Raw genomic sequence first — 16773 nt, 5'->3', positions numbered from 1 at the left:
GACCCCCCATTAGACAATATATGCCACCCATGGCCATTTTCATTTCAAGGACCCTCGGTTTGACCTGAATGAGGGGTCCAATTGGTTCCATTTGTACACTCTGAGTTACAGACCCATTAGGGTTCATTTGGTTTCTAACTACCATTTAGCTGGGGACTCCCTGGAACTCTCGCAAGGACCCCTAGGGATCCCCAGACCCCACTTTTGGAACCACTGCTCTAGGGTATACATTACATTCTTCATTGCCATCAAGTGAAAAGACGTGACTGGCAACTCTATGTTTATCAGTGACACCCAGGCTGGTAGTCTACACCCTCCTCTGCCCAACAGCGAGGAGGTTGGAGGCAACAGGGACCCATGTACACATGGGGAATTGGCAATAACTAGAGGAGAAAATGTAGCGGTTAGCTTAGGCTGCTGAGCCAGCCTGACAGCGTGCCGTGGGCTCGACTCCCGATGGCCCTTACTGCGTGTCTTTCTCCCCCCCCACCCCAAGGGGCCAGTGAGGCACTCCAACGTTGAAGCGCTGGGCCCTAGTGGTAAGAGGAAGGACTGCAGGCGGAACCGTGGATTCATGACGAGGAAACCCTGTGCAACAGAGCACCCAATGTTAAAGCCCAGCTGCACTTCCGCATTTGGGCACGAAAATTTGGTGCCCAAATGATGAAGAAAAAAGGCGGAAGTAGACGGTCTTTCCGGGTGCTTCAAAACGCCACTGAGCAACTTCCACTGACATGAATAGCGGAGGGGGCGGAGCTTCGCGCCAGATCAGTCTCTATCCTTTTAATACTCTATGCCCCACCCCCATCTCTCTTCCCATTTCCTGTCAGTCTACTTTCATCTTATCAATAAAGGCATAAAAAAAGTGTGTGTGTGGGGGGGGGGATGGGGGGGGGGGATTATAAAACTTCAGTGCACAATGCAAGGAATAAATGCATTCGCCATGTATCCGAAGGAAGTCTGATCCAATAATTTTTAGATTTCTCCAGTTTAATCCTGAGTTTAACTTTTTGTTGTGTTCAAGATCTGATTTTAGGCATGTTTAAGCCTCCAGGAAAATCCTTGTTGAGGTTCTTAATCCACTGTTTTTCATTAAAACGTCTTTGTCCTACTGTCCAGTTGGGATTGTGTTGAAGTCCAGCGCATTTTAGAGCTTCAATGCCGTGAGCCATGAAATGTTGCACAAACCTTGTGGTTGTCTTTTTTCCATTGTTAATATTGTATCTGTGTTGTCCCAGCCTTGTACCTATTGTTTTACCCGTTTCTCCGACATATTGTAAACCACATTTTTCACATGTGATTAAGTAAATGCAGTTGCTGGTTCTGGTTGTTATTTGTTGTTTAATCTCTAACACACGTTTTGTAGTTCTATTTTTGACTAATTGTTTGGGTTTGAAGTATTCTGGTCCCTGGCGTGCTGGTGTGTTGATTTATTTTAGCTTGCTGTGTACTAGATAATCTTTAAGGTTTTTGTTTTTCTGTAGGCCGATATAATTTTATAATCTTTTAGAAGATCATCCGTTCGGTTCTCAAAATTCCTTTTTATTCTGTTGTTGGCTAGTGTGCTCTGTGTTGAATAACTGGTTATCAGGGGGGGGGGGGGGGGGGGGGTCTGGGGGAACAACCCTGGGAAAAGATTGTATAAAAATACATTCACTCTAAATCCTAGCCTAGGTGGGACTGTGTGCAGCTTACCACCATCATGAACTGATATGAAAACCTCTCAGAGTAAAAAAAAAAAAAAAACGAACGAACTACAAAAATAGATTTACTTTTACAACAAGGGCACTTTTCTAGAACACTAGTCTCCGTTAAGAGATCATGAATATACCCTCCCCTCTGGTAAGAAAAAACATTACATTTGTTACATTCTGAGGAAGATAAGGTGGCAGCATTAAAAAAGAAAAAGATCCCTTTGGAAATGTTTAAAACATTTTTTCATCCACCAGTCGAGGATGGAAAATAAAACAAACAAAGCACTCCCAGCACAAGTTAAAACATTAGGGGAAAAACTGAAGAGCGATTCCAATTATTTCCCCTTTGCTTTGGCTTGAGGTCAGTAACAAATCGCAAAATGTTAACTGACAGACCAGACAGTACTAGAGGGGGAAGGGGTGGGCAAACACTGCTGGGTCGGAGCAGAAATGCTACCTACTCCATAGTCATTTAGTGTGGGGGTCTTCAAAGTTTTTCAGGTCAAGGACCCCTTAGCTGAGGGAGATGAAGCAGGGACCCCCACTAGTATAAAATTGTGTTGCAGATTAAACTAGTTCAAAATTTCAAAGATAGCTTCATAAACTCAAAATCATCAGTGTTGTGTAATTTTTTTTTTTCTTCTTTTCCTTTCTTTATCACATCTGAAAATATTAGCCAAAAATAGCTGATCTACAAGCTCACAATGCCCAAGGTGTTGTGTGCTTGTAGATCAGCTATTTTCGGCTAATGTTCCCCTCAGAATAGCAATGCTAGGGTTCAAGTGGTTAATGTTAAAAAAAATGAATCACACCCGTGTGAAGTGAGGGGTGATCATCGTACATCATGTTGCAACATGTCGATTTGCTCAGACACAAGACATAAATTCTCCATCCGTTGTCGATGGGAATTTAATGTTTGTGTAAGATGAAAATCTACACCAATCGCTGAATATAGGAGGGGCTAGCGCCCCTCAAAAAACAAAGATTTGACAAACCCCCTGTAGCAACTCTGAGGACCCCCTAGGGGTCCTGGACCCTCTGTTGAAGACCCTTGATTTAGTGGATATATAGACGGATGGGATAGCATGATAGCTCTTACAGCAATAACCCAACAGAGGGCAAGCTATAGCCATCACCCACTAATGTCTATGGCACAGGGAGACCACTTCTACACTCGGCCATAGTAAATTACATCTACATCCAGTCTGGCGTTGCCAAACTAAAGTGACTGAGAACATGTTCACTTGATTAAAACTGATTAACAGTATTTACACTCAAAGAGGCACTAACCTCATACCGCCATTCATAGTATTGTCATTTTGTCTTGCCATACAATATGAATTCGACAGCCCGTTGGCCATGCACCGGTTTGTGATCGGGATGTTTAATGCTACGAATACACCTCCATTACTGGATAGAGGACACCTGTACATTATCACACCTGGCCAAAGTCTGTTGGCTGCTACTGAAACACTGTCGCTGATACTCTCTTTATAAAATACAGCTTTACACTATCAAACAATTTTTTCACCATTATTTACCATAATAACAAACACCAACATATAAACACCATATACAACAGTTCGCAAAGCAGAACTGCATGTTTAAATGGAGTCCTAAGGTTTGCCCACCCCTGAAAAAATTAAATAAAATAAAAAAATAAAAACATCCTCCCAGGATATAAAATGCCCAAAGAAATGGAGGGAGGAGTCACGAGCGAGCGAGGTGGTGCTCACTGGGTTGCCAAGATACAGCAAGGAGAGGAGGCGGGCAGTGGACTGTGGTCCTACGGCGGCCTGTCTTTGTCCTGAGTGACACGTTGTGTGTAGAAGAGGATGTAAGCCTGGGCACGGCACACCTCCTCCACAGAGCACACGTTCATCTTAGAGTCATTACAGTGAACCCAGAAGCCTGCAAGAGAATCGAGAAGATACATTTAAACTTTAAATGCACTCATCTGCAATAAAGACAGTTGAAGTTCAAGTGGGGCTGGGCAATACATAACTTAGAGCTATTTAGGGATGCACAAACATGGCCAAATTTAAATTTTAATCCCCCCCCCCCCTGCAAATCCCCCCTCTCCCCCCCCCCCCCCCCCTGCAAAGATTTCGTGTTGAATATCTGCGTTAAGAATGTGAAATTGAAGGTTGTGTTATAGGACGACTTCAACCATTCATCATGTCTTTGTAGAATTGGTCCAAAGACAAGAGAATAAGAGAAAGATAAGTCCTCAAAGGTAAAGACTCCTCAAAGGTAAAGGAGGTGCAACACTGAAATGCATAATTAAACAAACTAATATATGGAAAACCGTTTCTAGCTAGTCCATACATAGAATGATATAATTTTCAACCACATTCTCAAGGATTGATACTGAGAAACAATTTGTCCGGGAGTCATATCACCCAGCCCCAGTGATGCAAATATCCCTGCGTCACATACGCACTCGATTGAGAGGTTAAACTTTATTTTCTTTTTTTTTTGCATATGGCTGCATCCGACTTCATCCTACGATATGAAATCCACATAGATATTAGTCATAGAAACACAATCTAAATGATAACATCCGGGCGGCACCATTTTGCGCAAGCTCAGACCAAATTCTGTATGGTCACTTGATTGAGCAGAACAGCAGAGTAGTGAAACGAGACGTCTCCCTTCCGTGACATGACATATGACAATGAGAGACTTGAGCTGTGCATAAATGCACCATATACTTTATTTAGCTCACCGAGTGCGCCACAAAGTATTTTATTTACTTTCTTTTTTTTTTACTTTATTTATGTTATGTGCGATTTAATTTACTTTATATACACTGTTCTGTTTGCATAATACTTTGCAAATATTAAAGTTGTCAGATTTGGAATTGTGTTTATTTCTTTCAGGTACATTTTCTACATGAATATAACCACATTATAACCATACAAGATGAAATGGGAGTTAAATGCTGCAACTTGTAAAAATGACAAAATATGACTTCATAAAATGCCCCTGGGACCCATCTAAAAGACCACCCCTGGGTCCCACGTAACCTGACTCGGCCACATTGTGGCAGTATTGAGTTCACAAGTTCCCTCCTCCTGCCTGCATCTGCGGGCTCTCTCAAGCAGAAACGATGAACCGGTCCGGAAGCAGCGGGACAAAAATCTCCATAATAACCTCGAGTTGTAGTCTCGTTAGGTTGCGTTTACATTTGCGCTGTGGCACAGCTTCAATGTCATCAGTCTCGTGTTGTTTCCAACTTTAGCGGCCGCATATTGCTCTGATCAGAAATGGTTCGGAGCACATTGTCTCTGCCCGAGAGAGTCCAGATGGGAAGCAGAAGGAGGAACTCACTACTGCTACCACCAGCTGTAGTGCGCACAACCCATTACATTGAAAACCTATTTACGTCACTGCAGCACTAAATTTAAGCGGAAAAGGAAAAATACAGACCAAAAAACCTATTACACAAACCATCAAGAGCAACAACAATGAATGAATGTACTCACCCCCCTCTGTGTTACGGCAGTAGGCAGTATAGTGGCCAGAACCAAAGCCCTTCCCATGATGCATCACCACTGCGGAGAGTTCGTACATAAAGTGTTTGGGCCTCAGTGAATCCGTGGGGCTGCTAGTACCACTTTTGGGTGAGGAGGGGTCACGGGCCTCACGGCAGCAGTAAGGCTCCATGTTGAGAAGCTGGTCAAAGCGGACATGTACGCCGATCTTCTCTCGGTGGTTCCGTCCAGACCACCTGTAACCAACCACAAAAACAAGCAGCAGCTGTTATCCGTGTGCTTTACTCGCTACCTCAGATCACCTTGAGGTGGTTCATTAGGCCATCACAGCAATACCAGTGTTTCCCCTAGGATGAAGCAGTGGCAATGGTGGCCAATACATTCATATATATTTTTTAATGTTTGCGCTCAAAATAAGAAGTCTGGTGTCGCAGAGTCACGGTGGCCCTGTGTGGACCGCCTCCAGGCAAAACGGCACATGGGTAATACTGAGGCGTTGTACAGCAAGATCATGATTAAGACATTTCCAAATTATTATTTACAGACGTTTCCTTGCACATTCCAATTAAATTATTTATTTAACATAAATAATATTTTTATTTATACTTGCACAATGGTGTTGCTTGCTTGAAAACAGCAAATCTACAAGCCATCAACACGTTGAATTGCAAGGCAAAGATAGCTGGTAGATCTGTTCTTTTCGGGCAGCGATGCAGTCTATGGAGTTAACTTGCAGGACTATTTTTTATCTTCGGCAGATGATAAACCGTATCAGCATTGGTTTGCTTCAATGTTGACATATATGTTGACGTACGAAGCATCCATACTGGTAGCGCAAAATAATACATCTTTAATTTATAAAGACATAAGACAGAGCAGTATTCCATCTAGTGCTGCGTGATTAATAGAATTTCGGTTTCGATACCGATTTTGATAACTCCAACACTAAAGGGGGTTCAGCAACTATTCATCCCCAAGATCCCATTGTAAACATTCAAAACATACACTGCTGTTAGACAGAATTCAATATGGACCCAAATAATCGTGATTATTATTTTAGCCATAACCGTGCAGCTCTACTTCCATCGTTCTTTTAATATTTAAATAAACATTCAGTAAAATAAGCGCTCGGGTGGTGCAGGCATCTTGACCACTGTAAGATGCCTGCACACCACTGCGGATCTTGTAGGTTCGAATCCATCATGGTGCATCCGGCTTTGTCGAGCGTCTTTGTCGGTTTTAGCGTTGTCCCTGCGGTGTGATATGTCCTGTTGCACGTTGACACGCGTCGTCCCTAGTGATTCAACGCATGGAATTCAATGGCCCAAACCACACCAAAGGGGCGAGACGGTTTTAGCGTTAACTCCTTGCAACCGTTTGGACCCAAGGAGTTGATTGGTGACCCCTTTGGTGTGGTTAGGGCTTAACCCATTCTGACCTGAGATCAGATTCATAACAAGGTTTCCGCCGGACACATACTGGTCTGATGAAACCATTCTGACCTGAGATCAGATTCTAAAAAATGTCAGTCGTCCTTCGATTTTTCAAAAAATAGCAGACCTACAAGCTCGTATCGCGCCACTCGGTGGCGCGATATGAGCTTGTAGATCTGCTATTTTTAAATAGCTAAAGCATAACATGATGCTGACACCAAAATGGGTGCCCGTTCAGAATGGGTTAAAGGAACAACTGGCCAGTGTTTGGGATAGGGGAAGCCAGGCGGGGAGGGTGAGATGTTGGGCGGGAGGAGTAGGATGAAAGCTCTTCGTCCTCCCGATGAGGGGATGCTCACTGGCAGGTGAGTCAGTGGGATACTGTAGGTACAACAGCACACAAGTGTGTGTGCCTGTGTGGGGAAGAATCAATTGATACGACTAAAATGTAGTATGTATAATAAAGAAAATAAAAAACACTTAATGACAATTCTTCCTAGTGTTGTTGATTCCTGCCGTTGACGTGATTGGGTGTTTTATTGATTCAGAATGGTCTCGCTAATATCTACCAAAGTAGTAGGCAGCGCTCGCTTCCGCTGTGGTCCGTCAATGAAATGTTTCCCCCCACCGTCCACTTCCATTAGAAGTGCGATCTTTGGAGGTGTTTTCTCTGAATTGAGTGAACAGGTCGATGTTGCGGGTAATATTAAGGTGAGTGATTTTGTCCTGCAACGCTGTAAAATTGTGTAATACCTTCGAATATACTGCATTATGATGTCCTGGGGTCACTTTAATCCCATCACGATTGTCATGGTATTGATTTGCTAACCAGCATCTGTACCAACCCCATTATGTTTTTGACTTGAATGTAGACAGTATTGCCAAAGTGTCAAGAAATAATCTGATGTATTCAGACCATAATAACCTGGAGCACATAACGCATGTATGTAAACTCTATTGTTCTCAGTTCAGAGCCCCACTGTACATGCAACATGACCAAACTGTAGGGGTTTGCGACTGAGCCTTGACCTCGACTGGCTTCCCTCCCAATTGTGTTCGTATGCACGCCTGGCCGAGCCAGACGCACCGCAAAGATTCAAATCCCTACTCTCCATGGTGGCTACCCAATCGCCCCCATGTCCTATACTTTTTCTACCACTTCCGCTGTAACAAAAAACACCGGCTGTGTCGCACCACTCTGCCACGTTGTCAAGCACTAATAGGCACATCCTTCCATTGAAATACATTAATTACTTGATTAACTCTCTTGTGTCACTAGGTCAGGCTTTTTTATGATAGATTGATGACTCATATCAAAATGAACTCCTCAATAGGATCACGGGCTTTGGTGTAATGTTGGCATACCTGAAGCGTTTAAGGTGCAGACGGAGGACCTGAGGCAGTTTGTGCACCATCAGCTGTTTCTTTGCTTCGGTCAGGATTACTTTGGAGGACAGCCGTCTGCGCTTGGCTGCACAATCAGGAGGAAACATTATCAATTAATTCACAATTTCCAAGTCTTGACACTCTCAACACTTATTGCAATCTGAGGTAGTTTCTATTGAGAGAAAATGCATCAGTCTGTCTGTGTGCGTGTGTGCGTGTCCTTGTTTGTTCAACTCACCGTTGCACTCGTCACAGGCATAGATGCTGCCTTCCAAGGCTTCCGTCTCCGTGAACTTGGCCAGCATCTCCGTCAGCTTGCACGACATCTGCGCGGCCGACTCCCTGCTGTTACTGTGGTAGCGCTCTGGAAACTCCAGGGACAGGTCCCAGAAGGACTCCACAGTGTTGGAGCGATGGTCACATGCCATGCACGTCACCTGGATGTACACAAGAAAGAGAGATGAGAAGTCGCCTGGAGAGACAGTGTAGTAGCCTTACCATTTCTAACCCGTTCCGGGTAATTCTGGGGGTCCTTGACATGAAACAGTTTGAAAACCACTGACATAGAAAGAAACATAGGTTTTTATCAGAAAACTATCAGGATTTAGAAGACATTTGTAGAATCGTTCCCAGGTCAAAATGGGTTGAATCTTGAATCTCCTGTGAGTCTATTACCCATCAATAAAGAAAGGCATTTGAAAAGCCCCAAAACATATAAAGAAAAGTAAAACACGTTGACCGCCAAGCACGTCATATTAGTTTTCATCAAATCAAACGCTCGACTGCCAAGCACGCAATATTGCGTCCTATGGTCTTTTCAGCGGTTTACGATAGATGCCGCTCTTTGCCAACGTATGAATGATACTAGGTTGCTACTTGCTAGGAGACTTACCATAATCGGATTAAAAAATATCCAGAGCAGACTCAGAGTATGCACGCTGGGTCTTAGGCTCGTTCGCCTTTTTACCGAAGCCCCTTTGGGACAAAATACTGTGCAACGTCTTTGATCATTATGCAAGACAGATGTGTATTAGGAAGAAAAGAAATCACACCCGTGATCGTACATAATCATCAAGAACGGTGGTCCAATTGGCCAAGGGGTGCCACCGACATACAACCCAGCCGATTTGCTCAGACTCATACAGTATGATGCAAATTCTCAATTCATTGTCAACGGCATTTAATGTTTGTGTTCAGACAGAATCTACACTATAGCCGTTTAGGGGTGGTGCGAACAGCACATCGCATCGTGGGAGGGGAGCTTCCCCCGCTCCAGGAAATACACGAGAGACGTTGTGTGGCTACGGCTGAAAACATTATCAGGGACGTCGTCCATCACCCCAGCCATAGCCTGTTCAAGCCACTGCCACGCCCACGGCCGGGCAAACGCTACATGAGCATCAAGAGCAGCACCTCCAGACTCTTGAACAGTTTCTATTATACTGCTGAACAAGAACTAGGTCTGGTGACACTGCACAGACTGAACTGAATTGGTCTCTTGTTTAGTGTTATATGCATACATATTGTTGTAACATGTTGATTAGTCATGTAGTATGCACTTTGTTTTTCTTTTAACTGCAATGATGAGCCTGCACAAACAAGAATTTAACCCATGTTACTTGTAATGTGATGTGTCAATAAAGTTCGATCAAAATACGCGATTTAGCCTAAGACCCAGCGTGCACAATCGGCTTGTATAGTGCAGCTAATTGGGTGGCTTCGTCCACAAATTGCACACATAGTAAATTGATAGCTACAGATTGGGCAGGGAGCACACATTGTTAATGTCTCATTCCGTTTTCCCTCCCAGACTTGCAATTTTATATAAAATAGTTGTCGTTCCGATATCCGGTATTACCGGGTACTCGGGCCGATACCACCCTCAAGTACTCTGTACTCGGAACCGGCCCCGATACTCTGACCAGAGTACAAAAACATCCAATTGACACTAGGCTGAACGAATGCAACGGCAGCCAATCTGACCCCCCAACACTGCAGCAAATCGCCATAAACAGCCGATCTACAAGCATAAATGACAACTGACTGGGTAGATCAAAGATACATCTGCATAGATGAGAAAAAGGGGGTCAAATAAGTGGTTACTCAAAAAAAATATAAAGTACTCGTAATCATATCGGTACTTGGTATTGGCGAGTACTAAAAATTAAGTACTCATACTAGTTCTGAAAAAAATGGTATCGGGACAACTCTATAAAATAGCAGTGAAAAGGAAAGGGCTATGATGATCATCATTGTTAGGGACGGCAAACCCAAAAGCAGCCGAGTCAATGCCATGATGCCCTAAGCACAGGGCTCATATATATACCGCTGAAACACAAGCACACACACACAGCCACTTATTCAGTGGAAGCAGGTGTGAGTGTTTTGCACTCAGCCTCTCATAGTAGACACTAAGTCTCTTGTCCTCTCTTCATTCACAGGGCCCACAGTCCTCATTTAGACTATAATAATTTGACTTCCACTGGTTTATAAATGTGTACACAACTACAAACAATGTTTTCAGACCATGATTTTATTTTTAATCTATTTACAAGACCTACTAGTAAAAACAAATAACTACAAATTACACAGAGGCTTCAAAACTGGTGATGGCAGGCAGCCTTACTCCCAAAATCCCAGCACACTACCTGGCATGATTGAGCTTCACTAAAATAATATGCTATGTTGAGTGTGTTTGCTTTGGCAATGTAAACGTATGTTTTCTCATGCCAATAAAGCCCTTGAATTGAAATTGAATTGTGTCGGTAGGCAGATATGGTGCGTGTGCGTGCGTGCGTGTGCGTGCGTGCGTGTGTGTGTGTTGAACAAGCCAGACAGCACTAAGGATTCCACAGTAATGGTAGAGACTAGAGAGTCTACAGTATGTGTTTTATCATACCTGGCTGAGTAGCTGGCCATGGAAGATGGTGTTGACAACACTGAGAACCTGCCTGATGAGTCGTTTCTGCGTCTGGGGCACTCCTGCAGTGGGCGTGTGCTTACCGGTGCTCTCCAGTTCATGCTGCACCTTGTCCAGCAGCTCGCACAGGAACTCCTGGGCGTCCTGCTGGGCGTAGCCTCGGAAAGCGGGAATCAGCTGCCACACAGAATGGAGCATGGCAAAAGGCGATACCAGCGCCCACTTGCCCGACCACATCACTTGGAACAAGGTGTGCAGTTCGTGGCACAGTGAAATGTGCTTGGAACTGGGCTCTTTGGATTGGATCAGCTCCATGCTGCGAGCCCGTGAGGCCCCCCCACTTAGCCCAGCCCCAGAGCCTGAGCTGGCCTGGAGACCCTTCCGTTGAGCCATGGGAGACTGGGAAGAGGTTTTCCCCGTCAGTTGGCCATGGACAGTAGAAGCCAGCAGCTCCAGTGCCTGGGTCAGGTCCAGGCGCAGGAAGCTCTCCCTGAAGACGTGCAAGTGGCTGAGCACCTGCAGGATGGAGTTCATGTAGCAGGTGTTACCCAGGTTCCTCAAACCCGTCACACCAGGAGTGACCGTGGGATTCCGCTTTACGGGCGAGTCACCCTGTTTGGTGCTTGGCTTGCGGCGGACAGGTGTTGGGGTAGGGGCAGTACGGGGGAGTGCTGAGGAGGTTCTGACCTTGGATTTAGCGGTGGAGGAGGAAGGGGTGCGAGTCTTCGGAGTGGGGATTTGGGCTGTTCTGGGTCGTCCCAATTTCTTCGGAGCGGGAGTAGGAGGCGGAGCTGGTTTTTGAGTTCTGGGTCTGCATGTGGTCAAAGAAGTGTTCGCCTTGCTGCGCGTCAGGCATGTATCTTTAATACCTACCTGACGCGAAGCAAGGCGAACACTTCTTTGACCTGCCGAAGCAGCTGCCGCTGCTTCGGCAGCCTTCTCGCTCTTCCTGCACAACCGCCGGCTCTTCCTTGGAGGGGCACTCTCAAAATTGTGCTGCTGCTGCCTCTTCAAAGCGTGCTGAGCGTGCTTCCTCTCCATCAGTTCCTTTTTCCGCTCCTCCGTTTCCTCCCTTTTCTTCCCGCCCTCGGTGAGTCCGAACCAGCAGTGGAAGACGCGACCCATAAGTGATCTACGCCGATGCCATAGGGCAGTGAACATCCTATCCTCGTCCCGCAGTTGCAGTTCACCCGCACCACAGGGCATGGTGGTGTCCGCGGCAGCACTCGCAGAGCGGAGGATGCGCCCACTGCGGGTGGTGACTTCGTAGTGTTGGCTCTGAATGGCAGCGAGTGTGCTGCGAAGCAGCTTGAGGTCACCAGTGGCGTTGTCGTTGAGTACATATTCATCACACAAGTAGCAGAAAACATACAGTTCGTTGACCTCAATGGCCAGCGGGTGGCGCTGTTGGTGGAAGTGTTGCAGGGCATGTTCCTCGATGTAGCGCCCACACGCCACGTGGGCACAGCCTAAGCATGCCCATACAGACTCTGTGGTGTTGCAGTCTGCACAGTGCCACTTCTGCGGGTTGAGAATGGAGTGGTCTGGGGCCAGCCGCAGCCGGCCCACATGTTTACACCTGTCCATTTACACACACGCCTGCCTAGCCAACAGTTCAGTCAATAAGTGACCAGGTTTGAGTGTCCACGTTTCACAGTGGCTTCAGATCACCATGGGGACCATGGCGAGCTAAGAAAGTGGATCCTACCGAGGCATGGCTTTATCTAGAGAGAGAGAGAGAGAGAGAGAGAGAGAGAGAGAGAGAGAAAGGGGTATGGGTTAGACAATGTGATTTCATTGTTAAGGAATGGAACAGGGACTTGAGTCTTTTGTAAGTGACTCAAAATGTATTACAAGTTAACAGATTATATAAATGAAAATGTAATTATGCTATTTTAGTTTCACAGGCTGTAAATATATAGAAGCCCATAAAAAAAGTCTAAATAATGATTTGGGCACAGAGATTAACTTCGTTATAACAGAACATTCATGCACCCTTAAACAGAATCCATATTGATTCTTAGGGTTATTGTCCATCTTTTAGTGTGTGCACAAACTTTTACAAACATACATTTCCATTGACAATGAATGGACAATGTTACATCATAGTGTAAACAGTAAACACAAACATTTATATATATATATATATATATATATATATATATATATATATATATATATATATATGAGGCTTTCAACTCTCAACTGTCAGTAAGAAGACAAGTAGGCGATAATGATGTACGATGAGTTTCACAAGAGTTTACCAACAGTAAACCGTGATCTTTGTTTGTGGGCAGTGTGATACATGTATGCCAGGGTGTTGGGTGAAGTTATCAACAGAGACACATTCAGACTTTACTCTTTACAAAATGCATGCACATTGCACACACAAAACTAAAGCATTATCATGAGAGCAGTTCTGGGCTTTTCTGTCCCTGAAGAGTACTAGTAGCAGTATAATCTTATTATCAGTATCTCCTTTTTCCCTTCTACAATTTATGTGGCACTACAGCTGAGAAACTAGGGGTCCTTCAGTGGACTGAACCCTATCAAGTTAACCCCCACCACCACCCCCAGGAGTACTTGAGCTGTGGCTCAGGCACCTTGGCTGGCAGTGTGCCGCGGGTTCGACTCCCGATCCTGATGGCCTTTACTACATGCCACCCCCCCCCCCCTCTCTACCTATTTCCTGTCAGCCTACTATCTGTCCCTCTATAAAAAAAAATAATAATAAAGGCGAAAGCCACCAAAAAAAAACACATAGAGTACTTAAGCTTGGCCATTAAAAAGAGGGCTGAGTTCCCTTTGTTTGTGTACTGGACTACCTTTGCAGAGAGTTTAGAAGGGTATTATGAGGGGAGGATAAGACACAGCTATAAAATGGTCCAGATAACAAGAGAAAGTGTTGATAGATGGTGAGACATGTAGGCAAGGAAGCCAGGTTGAGGCTCCTACATTCAGAAATCTCCAGTCAGAATGATTTATCTTTCACAGCGCTACAACCACAGTGTGTCACAGTAAAATCACTATCAACAGCGATACATGATGTGTGTGAGCAAAAGCATTTTGGCTAATGCAGGTGGGCATAATGCACACTGCACAGTTGTGGGTGTGTTTACGAGTATGTGTTGCCATTCCAGACTGCTGCTTCTGTGTTATAAATAAATCGTCATTTCTCTGACGGGCCCAAGTCCGGCCCCAGCAAAAAACTAGACGTTTGTAATTTGATAACTAGATCATATCACAACAAGCCAAATGGAGGAAACTATCATTTATTTTGTTTCACGTCAAGTTGAAAATTAGCAACTGTGCTATATCCGGTGTATTTACGTCCATTAATATGCATTGTCCTGTCCAAATAAACAAATAAAGTAAGTAAAGTAAAGGCTATTTTTGATGATTACTAGAGATCAATGTGGTACTCATCAATGGCCTATGTTCCGAAAGGAATACAAAGGCCTAAGTAAGTAAGTAATGTGGTACAGTCGCATGATTGTAATGTCTGTCACAACTATCTCAATAGATTACACTACTGAGATTATCCTCATCATGATAGCTTTACATAAATGTTAAATACACATCATCATACATGTGTAAAACATGTAGTTCCCACTTCCCTGGCCAAGACTGAAAGTGATTTAATTTAGTGAGTTTAACAAGAGCACATAACACAAAGGTGACCATTATTAAAAAGGTGACAACAATGTCACAGATTTGTTTCCATTATGGTCTTCTGCTTTGATTGCAGTTTGTTTTGTCAAGTGTGTCAATGTCACAGTCCACTTTGGTCCGGGGTGACCAGGGGTCCTGGGGGGGGGGGGGGGGTCCAAGGCCCAGCTAAGTGGTTGATAATCGGAAACCAAATGGACCCTTACTGGTCTGTAACTCAGTTTGTACAAATGGAAATAAATTGAGCAAATTTACCTACTCTTATATATAAGAGTCCATTTGGTTCAATTTGTCCATTTGTTCACATGATCATTTGTAGATTGGGGTCCCCGAGGTAAAACATCGTATCAAATGGGGGTCCGTGGCCAAATGCTTATCAAAATGTACTTGAAATCACTAATACAGTGCATGTAATTTTACTAATTTCAGGATTTCCACATTACTAGAATCTTATCAGCCAGTGATCGCGCCTTTGCCCAGGGTGTCCTTGTGACTGTAATGGTGGGTACGAGGCTGGACATTGGACAAGATCCTCACTCAGACACTCCTCAGTCACCAAGCATGGTCTCTCAGTTGCGCAAATAAAAAAAAACATCAAAATTACAATGTGTCCGCTAAATGGTGTAACTACTACGTAAACAGAAAACTTGTCATTAAGGCAGCTAGCCTGTAATTGAGGATTCAAACCAAGATTCAAACACACTTGACACCTGAATATTAAACATAATGTCACGCGCGGTTTAACTCACTGCATAGTTACCTACGTTGACTCGAAATTGTAACTCACTTTTCAAAAACAGACGCTTTAAAAAAAATATATATATATGAGTGTGACATGAACATATACGGCAAGAGATTAGCACGTCCTTGTTGCTAACATTAGCCTAGCTGCAGGCTAAGCTAACTACGGTAATCCTGACAAGTTCTTGTGCTGGCGAGGCGTCGCACTCCTGATAAATTAACACACAAGTGTGTTTAGAAAAAAAAGAACAAGCTACTCGCACGATACATTTAAGGAACGTGTTGTAAATACAAAATGAAGCATTGAAAAAAAACATATACCATACCTAGCCTATCCTTCACGGCATTTACTCCTCTGTTCGTGAAATGATCGCCATCTTGTCGGTCCTTGTCGCGTGGTGTTGGCTCGAGCGCGTCCTCGTTCAGTGACGTTGTTGTTGATGTTGTGCTGAGAGGTTGTGTGGTTCCTTTATTATGTTAATAAATACATAATGACGTTGGTTTCCCTCCCCTGAAGCATTTTATGCAAACCTAGACAACTTTGTATTATAGTATAGTAATAGTGTATTATAGGCAGCATAGTTTACTGTAACAAATACTGCAAGTGCAAGGAAGGCAATGGGTTTATTGCACATTTGCACACGAAGTAGCCTAGGGGTCATACCTATGTTCCCCCAGCCCTATGTTCCCTCAGCCCTGTGTTCCCTCAGCCCTATGTTCCTTCAGCCCTATGCTCCCTCAAGTGTAATTAATCATTAATTATTATTATTAATTAATCAACGTATTAATAGTGTAATAAGTGTAATTAGTGTAATAGTGTAATAAGTGTAGTAGTGTAATAGTGTAATTAGTGTAATAGTGTCACATGGAACTTTACTGTAGTAGTAAATAATAAATACAATAGGCTACATCACATGGAACTTTACTGTAGTAAATAATAAATACAGTAGGCTACTGACTGTACAGCATAGTATGAGTAGTGTGGTGTAGTAGCCGTGTAGTAGTAATAGGCTACATAACCCTGCCCTTCCTTGTGATGAATTGGAAATGGTGGACCCTGATGTAAACAATAGTCTGTGTTTAATTAGGTATTTTTAGTTTAAAAAAAACGTATTTCCATGTTTTTGTTTTACATCAACTTCGCCAAGGACCAGTGTTTATTAATAAAAAAATAAGTACTATCTTAACTAAAAATAAATAAATAATAATAATACATTGCATGGATGCACCTGGGACGTATCTTCAGTGATGTTTCCTGAGGTCAACAGGGTTTCGGGTCTTCCAACATCATACCCCTCACTCAGGCGACCCAGCCGGGGTTGATCAAATCCCGGCTCAGTCCATCAGGGAATGAGCAAGGCCACACAATCCATTGCTCCGGAACTACTCTGCCATACTGGAGAACCCTGACAGGGCCCCTCCTATGTCTCACC

The 16773-nt window shown here is 44.0% G+C and overlaps 1 protein-coding gene across 2 annotated transcripts; it reads right to left on the bottom strand.

Moving 5' to 3' along the window:
• Positions 1–1606: 1606 nt before the first annotated feature.
• Positions 1607–15746, bottom strand: usp44 (ubiquitin specific peptidase 44). Of its 2 annotated transcripts, XM_083757520.1 has the most exons (6): positions 15667–15746; positions 10910–12654; positions 8249–8447; positions 7990–8095; positions 5183–5427; positions 1607–3605 (listed from the first exon to the last, which is right to left on the bottom strand). In XM_083757520.1, exons 2-6 carry the CDS (start codon positions 12515–12517, stop codon positions 3481–3483), a joined length of 2283 nt encoding a protein of 760 aa, XP_083613646.1. In that variant the 5' UTR covers positions 12518–12654; positions 15667–15746; the 3' UTR covers positions 1607–3480. The 2 variants fall into 2 exon arrangements, 1 of the variants encoding a protein (XP_083613646.1); XR_014568760.1 differs by lacking the exon at positions 7990–8095 and having other exon boundaries at positions 3468–3605.
• Positions 15747–16773: the final 1027 nt, after the last annotated feature.

This window comes from Protomyctophum parallelum, assembly GCF_964188405.1.
Source record: "Protomyctophum parallelum genome assembly, chromosome: 22".
NCBI lineage: Eukaryota > Metazoa > Chordata > Actinopteri > Myctophiformes > Myctophidae > Protomyctophum > Protomyctophum parallelum.
The sequence above is the reverse complement of the archived record's forward strand: the minus strand, read 5'-3'. Positions and strand labels throughout refer to the sequence as shown.

What these genes read in the sequence shown, in the direction of transcription:
- usp44 (XM_083757520.1), bottom strand. Translation starts at nt 12,517, where the DNA reads ATGGACAGGTGTAAACATGTGGGCCGGCTGCGGCTGGCCCCAGACCAC. An exon ending in ATGGCCAGCTACTCAGCCAG is followed by an intron (nt 8,448 to 10,909) that starts GTATGATAAAAC and finishes GTGTACATCCAG; the next exon opens with GTGACGTGCATGGCATGTGA. An exon ending in TGCCTGTGACGAGTGCAACG is followed by an intron (nt 8,096 to 8,248) that starts GTGAGTTGAACA and finishes CTGATTGTGCAG; the next exon opens with CCAAGCGCAGACGGCTGTCC.